An 18,819-nucleotide genomic window follows, 5' to 3' on the forward strand; every position below is an offset into this window, starting at 1 on the left:
TCTCTAAAACAACGTTGGAGGCGTCTTATGGTAGAGAAATTAACATTCAATTATCTGGCAACAGCTCTGGTGGACATTCCTGCAGTCAGCATACCAATTGCACACTCCCTCAAAACTTGAGACATCTGTGGCATTGTGTCCCCGGCAAGAAGTACACTTGTGTAATGATCACGCTTGATATGCCACACCTGTCAAGTGGATGGATTATTTTGGCAAAGGAGAAATGCTCCCTAACAGGGATGTAAACAAATTTGTGCACAATATTTGAGAGAAAATAAGCTCTCTTTTTGTTGTGCATATGGAACATTGCTGTAATATTTTAGTTCAGCTCATGCAACATGGGACCAACACTTTACATGTTGCATTTACATTTTTGTTCTGTGTACGTTTGACGGGGGGATACCAGGAAGGAAATTTGACCTGTGTGCGTGCACTGAGCACTAGTCACACCCCCTGCTGCGCTGCGAAGGAAGGCTCTACTGTAGCCAGTACTATAGCTTCATATTTTATGCGTTCTCGGAGAATTTCTCCACTTTTGAATTCATTCCTCGTGAGCGCACAGTGCAGTGTCGCATTACAACTGCTCTAGCTATTTAATGTGACATGAATACGAAACCGATCTGATGAAAGGCTTGTTGAACGAGCTGATAAACGTCATGCCCGCACATTTTTCGGTCAATACGATGCTTGACACACAGTAGTCAAAGTTAGCTCAACTGGCCTGTTTATTCGGATTGCAACCTATCATCTAAAATTATTTGGTTGATAGTGTGACAGCAACGGATCCTCCGCCTGCTGTCACCCAAGAAGCTATACGACCCGGACCCGCCAGAGGAGCGTGAAAAAAACAGACACATCGGAGGTAAGCTATAGCCTGTCTGTCCTTGCTCTAGTGTGTCCTTGTATCCCCGCCAGCTACTATATATGATATAATGTATCACATGTGAGGTTATTCTCATGGCACGATACAGTGTAGTTACTATTATATAGACTAACGTCTCGGTAGCAATGTTATGTTTGCATTTCTCTGGGATTTCTTTGACACCATTTCTCAAGCTACAGAAAGTCGACAGCTCGATGTCACTCTAAATTGCATTCCTTGTTGTCGATTGATTGATCAACAAAGCTAGAGCATCAGTTCAGTCAGCCAGTGAGGTATCCAGCTTATTTTTTTTCCATAAATGCATCAGTTGCATAGTGCAAACCCAATTCATTGTTCACCCCCCAATTATAATTTCAAATGATTTATGAGCAACAAAAAAAATGGGACAGGGTTGATTGTGCCACCCTTGGCAGAAGTAATCACTACATCATATCATATATCCTGTTGCAGTGTACTCTAGGATCCTGCCTTATTGTTCCCTTAGAGCAAATAATATCTTGTTCAAATGTACACAGGAGAAAGGCGTAACCACATCCCCACCGGTATCCCGGCACAGGTCCTTACAACAAAGAAGCTGTGCTGAACTGTCGCTTTTTAAAATTATTTTTTTACTAAGAATAACTTTTCTATTTGCTTATTCACGGGGATCATTGTAAAGCAATGGGATTTACAGTAATCGGCCTTGTGGTCTTTCACAGTATGTATGCTCTGTTGTAGACTAGCCTACAGTTGATGCTGTGAATTCTGTAGGGTGTACATTTGAGGATACCCCTGTAACTGGCACTCCAGTGTCGGGGTGTTGAATCTACAAGGGTGTTGTATCAACACCTGCCTCTTCACAGGATTCACAATGTACGTGTCATTTCTTTTCAGACAGTCCAAAATGTTCACAGGAGAAGTCGACAATTTGATATGGAGTTTTTGACACGGCCAACTCTGGGGTAATGTCACTTGTGTGTGACTGTCATGACTTTGGCCCCGGTAGAATGGCTAACACTGAAAGTTGACCAAATGCACATGATATCTACAGCTTTAGCCTACATTTGAATGAAAATATCTGTCAATAGGCAAGACCTACCATATACATAATCTCACCACATTGCTGAAATAAGGAAGGATAGCTTGCCATTTGCCATGCTGTTCACAACAGACCAAAATAGAGAGGACCTTTAGCTGTTGAGTTCCATCTTGATAGCAACAAGTTAAGACGCATATCCTCACGATTTGAGGATGCCTCAGTCATTTTCTACTATGTATTTTCAGGACAACAGTTGTGTAAATCAAAAGCTCACATAGCTACACATTAACGTTTTCACCCATTTACAGCAGCCCAAGAAATAAACATACTGATTACAGTGCTGACTGAGGAGTTTTTTTAAAAGAAGTCTCAAGTAGCAACAAAGAGTGATTATATGTACCACACATGAATCCTACTCCGTTGGTGGGAGTGGATGTGAACTCGCTGTAGCGGTTGTACCCAACAGAGAGACTGTCTCACGTAGACAGACACTGAACCTTTAGTGAGACCACACTGCTATGGGGCGCTGTATTTTCTCACTCTGAGAAAACAAAGCACATGACTTTTCTCAGCCTTTCAGTTACCGGGTGAGTCTTTTTTGGTATGGTTTTAGTGATTATTGTTGCATCGTCCGATTCAACGTTGGTTTGTCAACTTTGGTCGGTGTTGAGTTTGCTGCAGAAAATCACAATGAAGCGGCCGTGGTTGAATTCATTCTTATTTGAGAGTGCCATTGTTAATAGGCCTAAATCAAGTTACAATGGGTTTATTTGGTAATAAGGCAACTTTAAGAAACATAATAATTATCCTCTGATCTGGACTCTAGCAGCAGAGTCCGCTTGGCAATCCATGAACTGCCTCTATAAAGCCAAGTCTTGAGGGAAAACTCTGACACCCTGACAATGATGCCCACATTTCTGGTCCATTTTGGTTACCAAAGACAACATCAGTGACAGTTGCTGTGGCGAGTGTCATCTCAGTGGTCCATATAGATGCCAAATGTGATTCCAGCTGCTTCTGAGGCATCCGGGTCTTAATGATAGTGTAGTTGATTGAGTGGAGTGTGTCTGTTTATACTCTTGCTGCTGTATCGAGTTGCCCAACCATTGTTCGGGAACAACTTTTGCCCTTAAATGAACAGGTGACCGGGCTTGAGCAACTGTTACTCTTTGCACGAGGGGCCCTGTGGGTGTGTTTGTGTGTCTGTCAGTAGAGGGTACATAATTAGTGTAGATGCTTGTCACAGCCTTTTGGAAGTTTAAATCCTAGTGATTAGGCTGTGGAGCACACTCTGTTAGGAAGAGACAGGCAGCTGCCCCTGGTTATCAGTTGGAAGTGGGTCACTGTTCTCTGACTGAAATGGACCCACGATTCATCACACTTTACAGACACTTATTACTTATTAAGTTACAGTTAACTACACCTGGAATGGGCTACACATATCCTTGCCATTTTACCAGTAGGATAAACCAGTCACACACAATTCAGGGGAGCATCTATTTAAGTTAAATCTGATGATACATGATTTAATAGTTACTGTACCTAGTGAATGCCCAGTTTGCCCAGTTTTGGCCCCTGCAATTCGCTACACGGTTTTACCAGTAAGATAAACCAGTCACACAAAATTAAGTGAAGGAAGTGATTATACTCTAGTTACCTAGTGGATGAATGCAAAAGTTATGGCCCTCATCCTGTTTAGTTTCATTTCACAGGCGTTTGAGAGCTTTCAGAAAGGTTTATTCTCAGCCATATGAAACCAGTCCCGAGAAAAACAGATGTTTTTCTTGTTTGTTTAATGAGTTTTAAACAGATTCTTGGTATTACAGTATATGCAGTTACACAGCTACACAGCTATAGTCTACAGCTAATAAATCAACTGTGTTTGACTAGGTGATAAAGGTCTTCTGCAGAGAGTACTTAGCAAAATGTCTAATTTCATAATATGCCATACCATCTGTTGACTAGGGTTTAGTTTCCCTCTATTTTTCCAAAATGTGGATACGGGAGCACACTCTGAATACTGGTCATGAAATGTGACCGGGAGGCAAAAAAGTATATTCCAGAGCCTTCAGGAAATTAGCCCCGGAAGGAGCACCATAGAGGAGTAGCAGGAGGAGGGGTCCATTTCAATACTCACTAAAATAGTAGCAGGGATATACTCTGTGACTAGCATGTGCTGCTAGATGCCGGTGCACCGTTTTTGAAGTCCTCCCAATGTTTAGTCTGCAATTTCCTCCTCACGGCATTCCCCCTCAGATGCTTTTCAAAATGAAAAATACATGTTTTGATCCCTGCTCACTTAGACCGGAGATCATATGCCATGGTGAGTGTCCATAGACTGAATAACCTCATCTGCGGGATCATATGAATCACTCTCAGGATATAGACAGAATCCCCTTATTAAGGAATCGTATTTACCCTCCACAGGGGTAAGGAACATGTTTGGCACTGATTGTGCTATTGAAGAATGGACATTCTCTGGCCACTGATTAGTAGTTGCTTAAGGCCCAATAATCAGATAATCTTCTCAACTCTCATGAACAAATCCACTTGCTGGTCTGGCACCATATGACGTTATCCTTTCAATTCGTTTATTTCGAAGAGTGTTTTTCACACATTGTTGACATTCAAGGTGAGCCAGAGTGACCTCTTCTTTATTGGCAGCCTAGTTGTTCAGTCTGTGAATCTTATACAGCTCTCCAGTCATGTCTTGTAACTTTGTATAATCAAATCAAAGTTTATTGGTCACATACACGTATTTGCAGATGTTATCGCAGGTGCAGCTCCAACAGTGCAGTAATAATACCTAGCAATATGAAACTATACGCACATAATCCAAAAATCAAATCAAATCAAATTTGTCACATACAGATGGTTAGCAGATGTTAATGCGAGTGTAGCGAAATGCTTGTGCTTCTAGTTCCGACAATGCCGTAATAACCAACGAGTAATCTAACCTAGCAATTCCACAACTACTACCTTATACACACACAAGTGTAAAGGGATAAAGAATATGTACATAAAGATATATGAATGAGTGATGTTACAGAACGGCATAGGCAAGATGCAGTAGATGGTATCGAGTACAGCATATACATATGAGATGAGTAATGTAGGGTATGTAAACAAAGTGGCATAGTAGTGGCTAGTGATACATGTATTACATAAAAATGCAGTAGATGATATAGAGTACAGTATATACATATGCTGTACATATGAGATGAGTAATGTAGGGTATGTAAACATTATATTAAGTAGCATTGTTTAAAGTGGCTAGTGATATATTTTCCATCAATTCCCATTATTAAAGTGGCTGGAGTTGAGTCAGTGTGTTGGCAGCAGCCACTCAATGTTAGTGGTGGCTGTTTAACAGTCTGATGGCCTTGAGATAGAAGCTGTTTTTCAGTCTCTCGGTCCCTGCTTTGATGCACCTGTACTGACCTCGCCTTCTGGATGATAGCGGGGTGAACAGGCAGTGGCTCGGGTGGTTGTTGTCCTTGATGATCTTTCTGGCCTTCCTGTGACATCGGGTGGTCTAGGTGTCCTGGAGGGCAGGTAGTTTGCCCCCGGTGATGCGTTGTGCAGACCTCACTACCCTCTGGAGAGCCTTTACGGTTGTGGGCGGAGCAGTTGCCGTACAAGGCGGTGATACAGCCCGACAGGATGCTCTCGATTGTGCATCTGTAGAAATTTGTGAGTGCTTTTGGTGACAAGCCAAATTTCTTCAGCCTCTGGAGGTTGAAGAGGCGCTGCTAGGCCTTCTTCACGATGCTGTCTGTGTGGGTGGGTGGACCAATTCAGTTTGTCTGTGATGTGTACGCCGAGGAACTTAACTTACTACCCTCTCCACTACTGTCCCATCGATGTGGATAGGGGGGTGCTCCCTCTGCTGTTTCCTGAAGTCCACAATCATCTCCTTAGTTTTGTTGATGTTGAGTGTGAGGTTATTTTCCTGACACCACACTCCGAGGGCCCTCACCTCCTCCCTATAGGCCGTCTCATCATTGTTGGTAATCAAGCCTACCACTGTAGTGTCCTCCTCAAACTTGATGATTGAGTTAGAGGCGTGCATGGCCACGCAGTCGTGGGTGAACAGGGAGTACAGGAGAGGGCTCAGAACGCACCCTTGTGGGGCCCCAGTGTTGAGGATCAGCGGGGTGGAGATGTTGTTACCTACCCTCACCACCTGGGGGCAGCCCGTCAGGAAGTCCAGTACCCAGTTGCACAGGGCAGGGTTGAGACACAGGGTCTCGAGCTTGATAACGAGTTTGGAGTGTACTATGGTGTTAAATGCTGAGCTGTAGTCGATGAACAGCATTCTCACATAGGTATTCCTCTTGTCCAGATGGGTTAGGGCAGTGTGCAGTGTGGTTGAGATTGCATTGTCTGTGGACCTATTTGGGCGGTAAGCAAATTGGAGTGGGTCTAGGGTGTCAGGTAGGGTGGAGGTGATATGGTCCTTGACTAGTCTCTCAAAGCACTTCATGATGACGGAAGTGAGTGCTACGGGGCGGTAGTCGTTTAGCTCAGTTACCTTAGCTTTCTTGGGAACAGGAACAATGGTGGCCCTCTTGAAGCATGTGGGAACAGCAGACTGGGATAAGGCTTGATTGAAAATGTCCGAAAACACACCAGCCAGCTGGTCTGCGCATGCTCTGAGGACGCGGCTGGGGATGCCGTCTGGGCCTGCAGCCTTGCGAGGGTTAACACGTTTAAATGTTTTACTCACTTCGGCTGCAGTGAAGGAGAGTCCGCATGTTTTGGTTGCGGGCCGTGTCAGTGGCACTGTATTGTCCTCAAAGTGGGCAAAAAAGTAAAATTTGTCTGCCTGGGAGCAAGACATCCTGGTCCGTGACGGGGCTGGTTTTCATTTTGTAATCCGTGATTGACTGTAGACCCTGCCACATACCTCTTGTGTCTGAGCCGTTGAATTGCGACTCTACTTTATCTCTATACTGACGCTTAGCTTGTTTGATTACCTTCCGAAGGGAATAGCTCCACTGTTTGTATTCGGTCATGTTTCCGGTCACCTTGCCCTGGTTAAAAGCAGTGGTTCGCGCTTTCAGTTTCACGTGAATGCTGCCATCAATCCATCAAAAGTAAAATAAAAATATATAAAACATATCAGAACGAGCAATGTCAGTTATTGGATACGCCCATCGAGTACCGGGTCGGATCCCTCTTTGACTCCAGAACAGACTGAATTCTTCGGGGGAATTGGTTCTACAAGGTGTCGGAAACGTTTGTTGCTCAATTGATATCAAGGGACCTAAAGTGTGCCAGTACACCACTGCCACCAGCCTGTACCAGGCAGGATGCGTCCATGGACTCATGCTGCTTACGCCAAATCCTGACTCTGCCATCAGCATGATACAACAGAAACCGGGATTCTTTGGACCAGGAAATGTTTTTCCATTCCTCAATTGTCCAGTGTTGGTGATTGGGGGCCCATTGGAGCCACATCTTCATATTTTTTCCTGGCATAGATTAGGCCCCTTGATACCAGAGGAAAGTTTCCATGCCCCAAATAATTCAGGCTGTTCTGGAGGCAAAGGGGGGTCCAACCCTGTACTAGATAAACTGTATATATAATTGTGTATATAGACATGTTCGGCCCGTCAGAAAGTCCAGGTCCCAGTTGAACAGGGAGGGGTTCAGACCCAGGGCCCTGACCTTAGTGATAAGCTTGGAGGGAACCATAGTGTTGAAGGCTGAGCTGTTGTCTACAAACAGCATTCCTTACATAGGTATTTCTCTTGTCCAGGTGGGATAGGGCAGTGTAATGGCGATTTCGTCAGCCGTGGATCTGTTGGGGCGGTATGCGAATTGTAGTGGGTCTAGATTGTTGGGTAAGGTGGAGGTAATATGGTCCTTAACTAGCTTCTCAATGCACTTAATGATGACAGAAGTGAGTGCTACGGGGCGATAGTCATTTAGTTCAGTTACCTTTGTTTTCTTGGGTACAGGAACAATGGTGGACACCCCACTTGCATCAAGACAACTGACTGAGAATTTGAGAGATTGAATATGTCTGTGAACACTCCAGCCAGCTGGACTGCACATGCTCTGAGTACGTGGCTTGGGATGCTACCTGGGCCGGCAGCCTTGCGAGGGTTATCACGCTTAAATGACTTAATCACGTTGGCCACAGAGAGCGAGAGCACACCGTTCTCATGAGTGGAGGGGGTCTGTGTTGGTGTTTCAAAGTTGTTTTCCTCCAAGCAGGCTTAGAAGGTGTTTAGCTTATCCGGGAGTGATACGGTGTGTTTGTGACATGGCTAGATTTCCCTTTATAATCCGTGATTGTCTGGAGTCCCTTCCACATATGTCTTGTGTCTAAGCCATTGAATTGCAACTCAACTTTGTCCCTGTACTGTCGAATATACACTGCAGTTATGATGACAGAATACAATTATCTTGAGAGGTAATGTTGTCTGGATTTGATGGGGAGGTATTCCAGATCAGGAGAACAAAAGGACTTGAGTTCATGTACAGTATGTTACCACAATCACACCATGAGTTGTTAATCATGAAACAAATACCGCCGCCTTTCTTTTTCCCTGAGAGTTTTTTTCTTCCTGTCTGCACAATGGATGGAGAACCCCGCTGGCTGAATGGACGGGGACAATATATCCGGCGAGAGCCATGATTCCATAAAACAGAGTATGTTACAGTCCCCGATGTCTCTCTGGAAGGAGATCCTCGCCCTGAACTTGTTTACTTTATTGTTCAGGGACTGAACGTTAGCGAGTAATATACTCAGAAGCAGTGGATGGTTTTCACGGAGCTTGAGTCTGGCTAGGGCCCCACTACTTCTTCCACTTCTCTGGACTTCTTCCTCTTCTCCGATGTCGGAATTTCGGTGCAGCCCCCAGGATGAATAGAGCTGCCTCGGAAAGTTCAAACAAAGGATCCAGGTCAGGGAAGCCAAATTTCTGCTGAAATGTATGATGATTGACCGCTGATCTAATGTCCAAAAGTCATTTTTTTCAGCTCTAGATAATGCTACAACAAACGGTCTGAGCAAATAATAACAAAAACACTGCAAAGTTGTCTAGGAGCTAGAAACATGGCGACCGTGTCTGTCGGCGCCATCTTGTCCTGTCCTGTATAATGATGATATAGTAACGCCCCTGACCTGTAAATGTTGCCTGTCATTTTCTATTACATTCAATTTAGCGCTGAGGTTGATTTGAAAAGTTATAAACGTGTTATAAACATCAGTCATGTATTTTATTATTCCTTCATTGGTCCATTGTGTCCATAAAGCCAGTCATCAGTATGACTTTCTGTGCCGGGTAGATAACATAGAATGCTGTCCTAACAATGAGACTGATGGGTGTTTGGTAAGTAGTGAAACAACCCCTGCTCTTTCCTCATTTACCTTTGCTGAAAGCTGCCATTAGTCTCTTTTTGAACAGCTGGCTATAAGGATTTCTCTCTTGAGAAAACAAACATTCCCATCCACCATTCTTAGACTAGCACAATAATTAGGGACAATGTGAAAGGCTGGTGGAATGTAAGATGATTGTTCCATTTGTTACTGGATATACTGTATGAAGTGTGTATAGAGGCTCGAGCCTAGAATGCATCTATCCCATTATAGAGAAGGTCTATACTTACGCAGACTTAGTGTAAGGTTCCTCATCTTTTCTTGTGACCAATACAAGTCAAAAGTTCAGTTCCATCACTGGAATGAAACTGATTCCTTAATGCAAATGACTGACTACATGAAACTAGTTTGACTGACTACATGAAACCGGTTATGTTACTTGCACCTGCAGTATCCACACTGTTCTCCAACAGGTTTTTTTTGGCAGCAATAGTTAGTGTACAGTAGTAGCTTTTTTGCACTTCTTTTGAAGCTGCTTCAGTGCACATTTTTGCACAGAAGCTTTTCTGAGGTATGGCATCTCTTGAATGCTTTATATCTCTTGGAGGTGTTGTTGTCATGGTTTTCTCGAGTCACAGCTTTATCTTAATCCATCTGTTTCTGCAGTGACTGTAGATAATCATTCAGCGGCCTAGCCGTCTGGTTGTAGTTTGCCACCTGACACTTTGGTCACAGTGATTGACAGATTCGCCCACTTGTACTACTTGACAGTCATTTTGCTCTACATCTTCAAATATGTGAAGAATCCTTTATTTAGTTAATTTGTATTACATTGTGGGTATCTCCTATGTAGTAGGCCTCTTTGAAGAATATCAGTTTTTGTACGCAATGGTTTCAGATGACAAAAATGAAATTAGTCAATTATTGTTATTATTGTTATCCTATGATCAGCAAATTTTCCTTGTTCTACTTATTCAATGTTGCCTATGTGGGCCTATGGAACATGTGGGTTAAATGTTGAAATTGAATAGATGCTCATGATCACACATGACTCCCCTCTGTTTGTCTGACAGGCTGTCATCTCAAAGAGGTTGCCTGCGGTGATGTCCAAGGCAACGAAGTCAGCATCCAAGTCTCGGTCCCACTCTGGGTCCTGGTCCAGATCTCGCTCTGTCTCCCGCTCCAGAAGCAGCTCACGGTCCAGATCTAGGAAACATCGCTACAGGTGGCTAACAACGTAACTTACTTACTTACATATTACGGCCCACCTCCAACTAGGACATTGTTATGAATTCATGTTATTTTGTCTATAAATTGTCTTTAAACAGCTTAAGAGGGATGAACCAACATGTTCAAATCAAATCAAATGTATTTATATAGCCCTTCTTACATCAGCTGATGCCACAATGTGCTGTACAGAAACCCAGCCTAAAACCCCAAACAGCAAGCAATGCAGTTGTAGAAGCACGGTGGCTAGGAAAAACTCCCTAGGAAGAAACCTAGAGAGGAACCAGGCTATGAGGGGTGGCCAGTGCTCTTCTGGCTGTGCCGGGTGGAGATTATAACAGAACATGGCCAAGATGTTCAAATGTTCATAAATGACCAACATGGTCAAATAATAATAATCACAGTAGTTGTCGAGGGTGCAACAGGTCAGCACCCCAGGAGTAAATGTCAGTTGACTTTTCATAGCCGATCATTGAGAGTATCTCTACCACTCCTGTTGTCTCTAGAGAGTTGAAAACACGCAGGTCTGGGACAGGTAGCACGTCCGGTGAACAGGTCAGGGTTCCATAGCCGCAGGCAGAACAGTTGAAACTGGAGCAGTAGCACGACCAGGTGGACTGGGGACAGCAAGGAGTCATCATGCCAGGTAGTCCTGAGGCATGGTCCTGGGGCTCAGGTCCTCCGAGAGAGAGAGAGAAAGAAAGAAAAAGAGAAAGAATTAGAGAGAGCATACTTAAATTCACACAGGACACCAGATAAGACAGGAGAAATACCCCAGATATAACAGAATCTCCCTAGCCCCCCGATACGTAAACTACTGCAGCATAAATACTGGAGTCTGAGACAGGAGGGGTCAGGAGACACTGTGGCCCCATCTGATGATACCCCCTGACAGGGCCAAACAGGCAGGATATAACCCCACCCACTTTGCCAAAGCACAGCCCCCACACCACTAGAGGGATATCTTCAAACACCAACTTACCATCCTGAGACAAGGCCGAGTATAGCCCACAAAGATCTCCGCCACGGCACAACCCAAGGGGGGGCGCCAACCCAGACAGGAAGATCACGTCAGTGACTCAACCCACTCAAGTGACGCACCCCTCCTAGGGACGGCATGGAAGAGAACCAGTAAGCCAGTGACTCAGCCCCTGTAATAGGGTTAGAGGCAGAGAATCCCGGTGGAGAGGGGGGAACTGGCCAGGCAGAGACAGCAAGGGCGGTTTGTTGCTCCAGTGCCTTTCCGTTCACCTTCACACCTGGGCCAGACTACACTCGCATAGGACCTACTGAAGAGATGAGTCTTCAATAAAGACTTAAAAGTTGAGACCGAGTCTGCGTCTCTCACATGGGTAGGCAGATCATTCCATAAAAATTGAGCTCTATAGGAGAAAGCCCTGCCTCCAGCTGTTTGCTTAGAAATTCTAGGGACAATTAGGAGGCCTGCGTCTTGTGACCGTAGCGTACGTGTAGGTATGTACGGCAGGACCAAATCGGAAAGATAGTTAGGAGCGAACCCTTGTAATGCTTTGTAGGTTAGCAGTAAAACCTTGAAATCAGCCCTTGCCTTAACAGGAAGCCAGTGTAGGGAGGCTAGCACTGGAGTAATATGATACATTTTTTGGGGTTCTAGTCAGGATTCTAGCAGCTGTATTTAGCACTAACTGAAGCTTATTTAGTGCTTTATCCGGGTTGTCGGAAAGTAGAGCATTGCAGTAGTCTAACCTAGAAGCGACAAAAGCATGGATACATTTTTCTGCTTCATCTTTGGACAGAAAATTTCAGATTTTTGCAATGTTACATAGATGGAAAAAAGTGAGATCAGGGTCCAGAGTAACGCCGAGGTCCTTCACGGTTTTATTTGAGACGACTGTAAAACCATCAAGATTAATTGTCAGATTCAACAGAAGATCTCTTTGTTTCTTGGGAACTAGAACAAGCATCTCTGCTTTGTCCGAGTTTAAAAGTAGGAAGTTTGCAGCCATCCACTTCCTTATGTCTGAAACACAGGCTTCCAGCAAGGGCAATTTATGTATGTGTGTACAGGTGTACAGGTGCAGTAATCTGTGAGCTGCTCTGACAGTTGGTGCTTAAAGCTAGTGAGGGAGATAAGTGTTTCCAGTTTCAGAGATTTTTGTAGTTCGTTCCAGTCATTGGCAGCAGAGAACTGGAAGGAGAGGCGGCCAAAGAAAGAATTGGTTTTGGGGGTGACTAGAGAGATATACCTGCTGGAGTGTGTGCTACAGGTGGGAGATGCTATGGTGACCAGCGAGCTGAGATAAGGGGGGACTTTACCTAGCAGGGTCTTGTAGATGACATGGAGCCAGTGGGTTTGGCGACGAGTATGAAGCGAGGGCCAGCCAACGAGAGCGTACAGGTCGCAATGGTGGGTAGTATATGGGGCTTTGGTGACAAAACGGATTGCACTGTGATAGACTGCATCCAATTTGTTGAGTAGGGTATTGGAGGCTATTTTGTAAATGACATCGCCAAAGTCGAGGATTGGTAGGATGGTCAGTTTTACAAGGGTATGTTTGGCAGCATGAGTGAAGGATGCTTTGTTGCGAAATAGGAAGCCAATTCTAGATTTAACTTTGGATTGGAGATGTTTGATATGGGTCTGGAAGGAGAGTTTACAGTCTAACCAGACACCTAAGTATTTGTAGTTGTCCACGTATTCTAAGTCAGAGCCGTCCAGAGTAGTGATGTTGGACAGGCGGGTAGGTGCAGGTAGCGATCGGTTGAAGAGCATGCATTTAGTTTTACTTGTATTTAAGAGCAATTGGAGGCCACGGAAGGAGAGTTGTATGGCATTGAAGCTTGCCTGGAGGGTTGTTAACACAGTGTCCAAAGAAGGGCCGGAAGTATACAGAATGGTGTCGTCTGCGTAGAGGTGGATCAGAGACTCACCAGCAGCAAGAGCGTGAAGTTCATAGGACCATGTCAAATGAAAGCTCAGTCATAAATGTGTTACAAAGTATCTATAGCCATATATGATGCTTTATAGAGGGTCATAAATGTCGCATAACTATGTGACATAATCACCCATGTCAAATGTGACATAACCAACTATTAGTTAAGGTTAGATTTCAAGTCAAATTTTAAGAAGATAAATTGTGGAAGTGGGCAGGGTTTGGCCATAATTATTACTTTTTTACTGTGTTAACTAGTGACAATGACAAATACTTTTTTCAGTAAGGCCACTCCTTTAGAATTATATGGTCACTCCCACTAAGGCCAACTTTGAATGGTTGATATCCCAGGCTTATATGTGCTGTGTGTGCAGTAGCCTGGAGACGACGTTACACCAAGAAACGCTTACCTTGATGAAAGCCCCCAACCTAAAGAAATTGAAAGTGGCTTTCTTCTGCAACTAAGTTACATGTTCCTCAGTGCACAAACACACACAACAACGTAAACGAGCCATACCGTGCGGTGCTGGGTCCATCAGGTGTTTGACACATTCACACACTCCCCCGCTGAAAGATCAGCTACAAAATGTTGCCACCATTGTAGCAGGTTGTAATCAAGCCATGGTCTCCAGCATGGGAACAGACGAGGAATACCTGTTGTGGTGGTCTCAGGTTGGACTACTCCAAGTCATCTTGGCTTTGACACACACAAACTTGTTGCAGGTCCATCAACCCATTTAAATACTTCACACCCTACAGTAACCTGTGGATCATGAGAGAACCTTCATAAATCAGCAGAACGGTAATAACCTATCTATTGACAGTTTATGTAGTGTCCTGTAATACTTAGTTTGAAGTGAGACATCTTTGGTCATTCATAACACATCCATAAAGACTATATCACATGGTTCTTTACTTAATTTAAAGTCAGAAACATTTTGAAATGTATAACATATGCGTAAATGTCTTATATCATATGACGCTGTACTTACTATAAAGTCAGACACCTTTGGTCATTCCTAACACATACAGTATCGGTCAAAAGATTTAGAACACCTTACTCATTCAAGGGTTTTTCTTTATTTGTACTATTTTCTACATTGTAGAATAATAGTGAAGAGATCAAAACTATGAAATAACACATATGGAATCATGTACTGACCAAAAAAGTGTTTAACAAATCAAAATATATTTTATATTCTTCAAATAGCCTTGACGACAGCTGTGCACACGCTTGGCATTCTCTCAACCAGCTTCAAGACTGTTGCAAAAGCATTCCTCATGAAACTGGTTGAGAGATTGCCAAGAGTGTGCGAAGCTGTCATCAAGGCAAAGAGTGGCTAAATTGAAGAATCTCAAATATAAAATATATTTTGATTTCTTTAACACTTTTTTTTGGTTACTACATTACAGGTTACTATATTTCATAGTTTTTATGTCTTCACTATTATTCTACAACATAGAAAATAGTAAAAGATAAAGAAAAACCCTTGAATGAGTAGGTGTGTCCAAACGTTTGAACGTCCAAACGTTTGTTATTTCATCGGGCTCTGAATAATACGGAGTGTTGCTGGCCTTTTCCTCCACCCATTCCATTGGTGGTCACAATGCAAATCACTGTATATGGAATACATAATCATCACATGTGTGATTACTGCACTACAGAAAACTCTCTAACCAAACAACAGTGCAGTGAATGAGAGCTGAATTAAAGGGCAACTACACAAAAAAGTTTCTTAGATTTCTAACAGACCTCAAAACTCATCCCCTGATTTGGTTTGAGCATTGTTGTGGACACAAATCAAATGTTGTTGTTTTTCTGTTTAACATGTGTGAACAACTAAAGATATTGGGAAAATCCGAAACCTGGAAAGACTAAACTGAGAAAATGGAATTCGGCAAAAAAATCTAACTGATTTTAAAAGGCCACACCAATGTTTTTTTGCTGTGACTGACTGCATTTTGTTAAGAAGTTGGGCCATCCTAGAAATGTTCTAGAAAAATGTAATATATCAAATTTTGCAGATGATTAAAATGAAAATACGTGAATAAAAATGAATACATTTTTATGTTTGGCTGGCCCTGGGAATCGAAACCACTATCCTGGCATTGCAGTGCTCTACCAAGATGCTTGACAGGGTTATAAATTCTGTGTGATGCCTCAATTTAATATGGTATATAAGGCCTTTATTACGCTGTGCTTATGCCACCTTTTATAAAGCACAGGTTTATGTCATATTTGACATAGCGGGTTATGTCACATTTCACATTGGTGGTTATGTCACACAGTTATGCCACATTTATGAACCCTTTATAAAGCATGACATATAGTTATAGATCAGCAGGTAGCCTAGTGGTTCGAACATTGGGCCAGTAATCGAAAGATTGCTGGTTCGAATCCCCGAGCTGACAAGGTAAAAATCTGTTGTTCTGCCCCTGAACAAGGCCGTTAACCCACAGTTCCCGGGCGATGACGACGTGGATGTCGATTATGGCAGCCCCCCGCACCTCTCTGATTCAGAGGGGTTGGGTTAAATGTGGAAGACACATTTCAATTGAAGGCATTCAGTTGAACAACTGACTAGGTACCCCCCTTTCCCTTAGATGATTTGTTACACATTTATGTAGTGTTTATGAAGGGTTTATGAAGCCTTTATAAGCTGCATGTCATTTAAAGATGGAATAAGCTAAAGCTTTTATTTATTCTTATATAAAATCACAATAATGTTGAATTAAAGACCCCTGCCAAATAGTGTCACACTTAACAATTTTTTCTGCCTTCTGTAAGTTTAAGAAACATTGTCTTGTGCCTTGAAATTCTGTCACCAAAATCCCACATATCTTTAAGATATTTTCTAATTTCTGACCCTCATGAGGAGAGAGGATAATGAAAGTTCACAGAAGTTACAAGTAAAGGTAGACCTACCAATTAGTTATCGTGTTTTACTAATATACATTTTGTTTATGAATTATTAAGTGAATACAAATCGGTAACAACATTTCATAAAGATCTGTAACTGGATTTCTGCTATTTAATAGGCTAAAATGGGAAATCATAGTACTCACAAACCACAAGTGGGTCACCTGCTACTGTCCTCCCTTCCACTGGAATATTTTTATGTTAAGCTGATAACGGTTTCCTTTCTATTTCTGTCATCTGGTGGACAAAGCAAGAGTGTGAAGAGTCAGACAATCCTCCCTCTCTCTCCTTCCCTACCTCCAATTAATGTTACCTCTCACGGCTCTTACTGACACCTACCCATGAGCCCCCTCTCTTTCCATTTACTGTAACCAGCAGCATCCTCATCCACTGAGCACAGACCGATACCGGACGTCCATGGACGTTGAAAGTTAGTTGACATTTGGTCAGTCCGCCCTAGCCTTGATTTCAACGTCTACAAATGTCAGGACCGGCCTACATTTGGCCCAGACAGGACCAAATCTGAACCAATCATAGATATCTATGTTTCTAAAATGTGGAAAGCACAGTACATTACAGTACAGTAGAGCACAGTGGAGTACAGTAAAGTAAAGAAAAGCAGTGTATAGTTCTGTACTCTAGATTAGAGTGGAGTAGAGTTCAGTACAGTACACAGTAGACCATACTAGAGTTGAGAACACTATAACGTATTGTACTGAAATGTACAGTTCTGAATACTGTACAGAACTGAATTCTACTTTATTGTGCTGAATTCTATTCTACTTTAATATACTCTACTGTACTGAACTCTATTGTACTTCACTGAATCCTACTCTATTGTGCTGTGCTGTTCTGTACTGTACTCTACTATACTCTACTGTGCTGTACTTTGATGTCCAAACTAGAGGTCGACCGATTAATTGGAATGGCTGATTAATTAGGGCCGATTTCAAGTTTTCATAACAATCGGAAATCGGTATTTTTGGACACTGAGTTGTCCGTTTTTATTATATATTTTTTATTACACCTTTATTTAAATAGGCAAGTCACTTAAGAACACATCCTTATTTTCAATTACGGCCTAGGAACGGTGGGTTAACTGCCTTGTTCAGGGGCAGAACGACAGATTTTTACCTTGTCAATTCGGGGATTCAATCTTGCAACCTTACGGTTAACTAGTCCAACGCTCTTACCACCTGCCTTACATTGCACTCCACGAGGAGACTGCCTGTTACGCGAATGCAGTAAGAAGCCATGGTAAGTTGCTAGCTAGCATTAAACTTATTTTATAAAAAAACAATAGATCAATCATAATCACTTGTTAACTACACATGGTTAATGATATTACTAGTTTATCTAGCGTGTCCTGCGTTGCATATAATCGATGCGGTGCGCATTCGTAAAGAAGGACTGTCGTTGTTCCAACGTGTACCTAACCATAAACATCAATGCCTTTCTTAAAATCAATACACAAGTATATATTTTTAAACCTGCATATTTAGTTGACATTGCCTGCTAACATGAATTTCTTTTAACTAGGGAAATTGTCACTTCTGTTGCGTTCTGTGCAACAGAGTCCGCGTATATGCAGCAGTTTGGGCCACCTGGCTCGTTGCGAACTGTGTGAAGACTATTTCTTCCTAACAAATGACAGCCAACTTCGCCAAACGGGATGATTTAACAAAAGTGCATTTGCGTTGCACGACTGTACCTAACCATAAACATCAATGCCTTTCTTAAAATCAATACACAGAGTATATATTTTTAAACCTGCATATTTAGCTAAAAGCAATCCAGGTTAGCAGGCAATATTAACCAGGTGAAATTGTGTCAATTCTCTTGCGTTCAAAGAATAAACATTTTGTTTTCGAAATGATCGTTTCTGGATTCAACCATATTAATGACCAAAGGCTCGTATTTCTGTGTGTTATGTTATTATTACGTCTATGATTTGATATCTGATAGAGCAGTCTGACTGCGCGATGGTAGGCAGCAGCAGGCTCGTACGCATGAATTCAAACAGCACTTTCGTGCATTTTGCCAGCAGCTCTTCGCAATGCTTCAAGCATTGAGCTGTTTATGACTTCAAGCCTATTAACTCCGGAGATTAGGCTGGTGTAACCCATGTGAAATGGCTAGCTAGTTAGCGGGGTGCGCGCTAATAGCGTTTCAAACGTCACTCGCTCTGAGACTTGGAGTAGTTGTTCCCCTTGCTCTGCAAGGGCCGCAGCTTTTGTGGAGCAATGGGTAACGATGCTTCAAGGGTGGGTGTTGTCGATGTGTTCCTGGTTCGAGCCCAGGTAGGGGCGAGGAGAGGGATGGAAGCTATACTGTTACACTGGCAATACTAAAGTGCCTATAAGAACATCCAATAGTCAAAGGTATATGAAATACAAATGGTATAGTGAGAAATAGTCCTTTAATTCCTATAATAAATACAACGTGAAACTTCTTATCTGGGAATATTGAAGACTCATGTTAAAAGGAACCACAAGCTTTCATATGTTCTCATGTTCTGAGCAAGGA

At 42.8% G+C, this 18,819-nt stretch overlaps 1 protein-coding gene across 2 annotated transcripts in view; it reads left to right on the forward strand.

Annotated features, from left to right (window-relative positions):
* Window positions 1–461: 461 nt before the first annotated feature.
* Window positions 462–18,819, forward strand: part of LOC112246620 (thyroid hormone receptor-associated protein 3-like) — a 32,226-nt gene continuing 13,868 nt past the window's right edge. The window contains exons 1-2 of one of the 2 annotated variants that reach the window (XM_024415064.2): window positions 462–862; window positions 10,308–10,459. In XM_024415064.2, the coding sequence (XP_024270832.1) occupies window positions 10,338–10,459 (122 nt within the window). In that variant the 5' untranslated portion in view covers window positions 462–862; window positions 10,308–10,337. The remainder of the gene's footprint in view (window positions 863–10,307; window positions 10,460–18,819) is intronic. The other variant, XM_024415062.2, reaches the window with a different exon arrangement.

Source organism: Oncorhynchus tshawytscha, linkage group LG03 (assembly GCF_018296145.1).
Source record: "Oncorhynchus tshawytscha isolate Ot180627B linkage group LG03, Otsh_v2.0, whole genome shotgun sequence".
In the NCBI taxonomy this organism is placed as follows: Eukaryota; Metazoa; Chordata; class Actinopteri; order Salmoniformes; family Salmonidae; genus Oncorhynchus; species Oncorhynchus tshawytscha.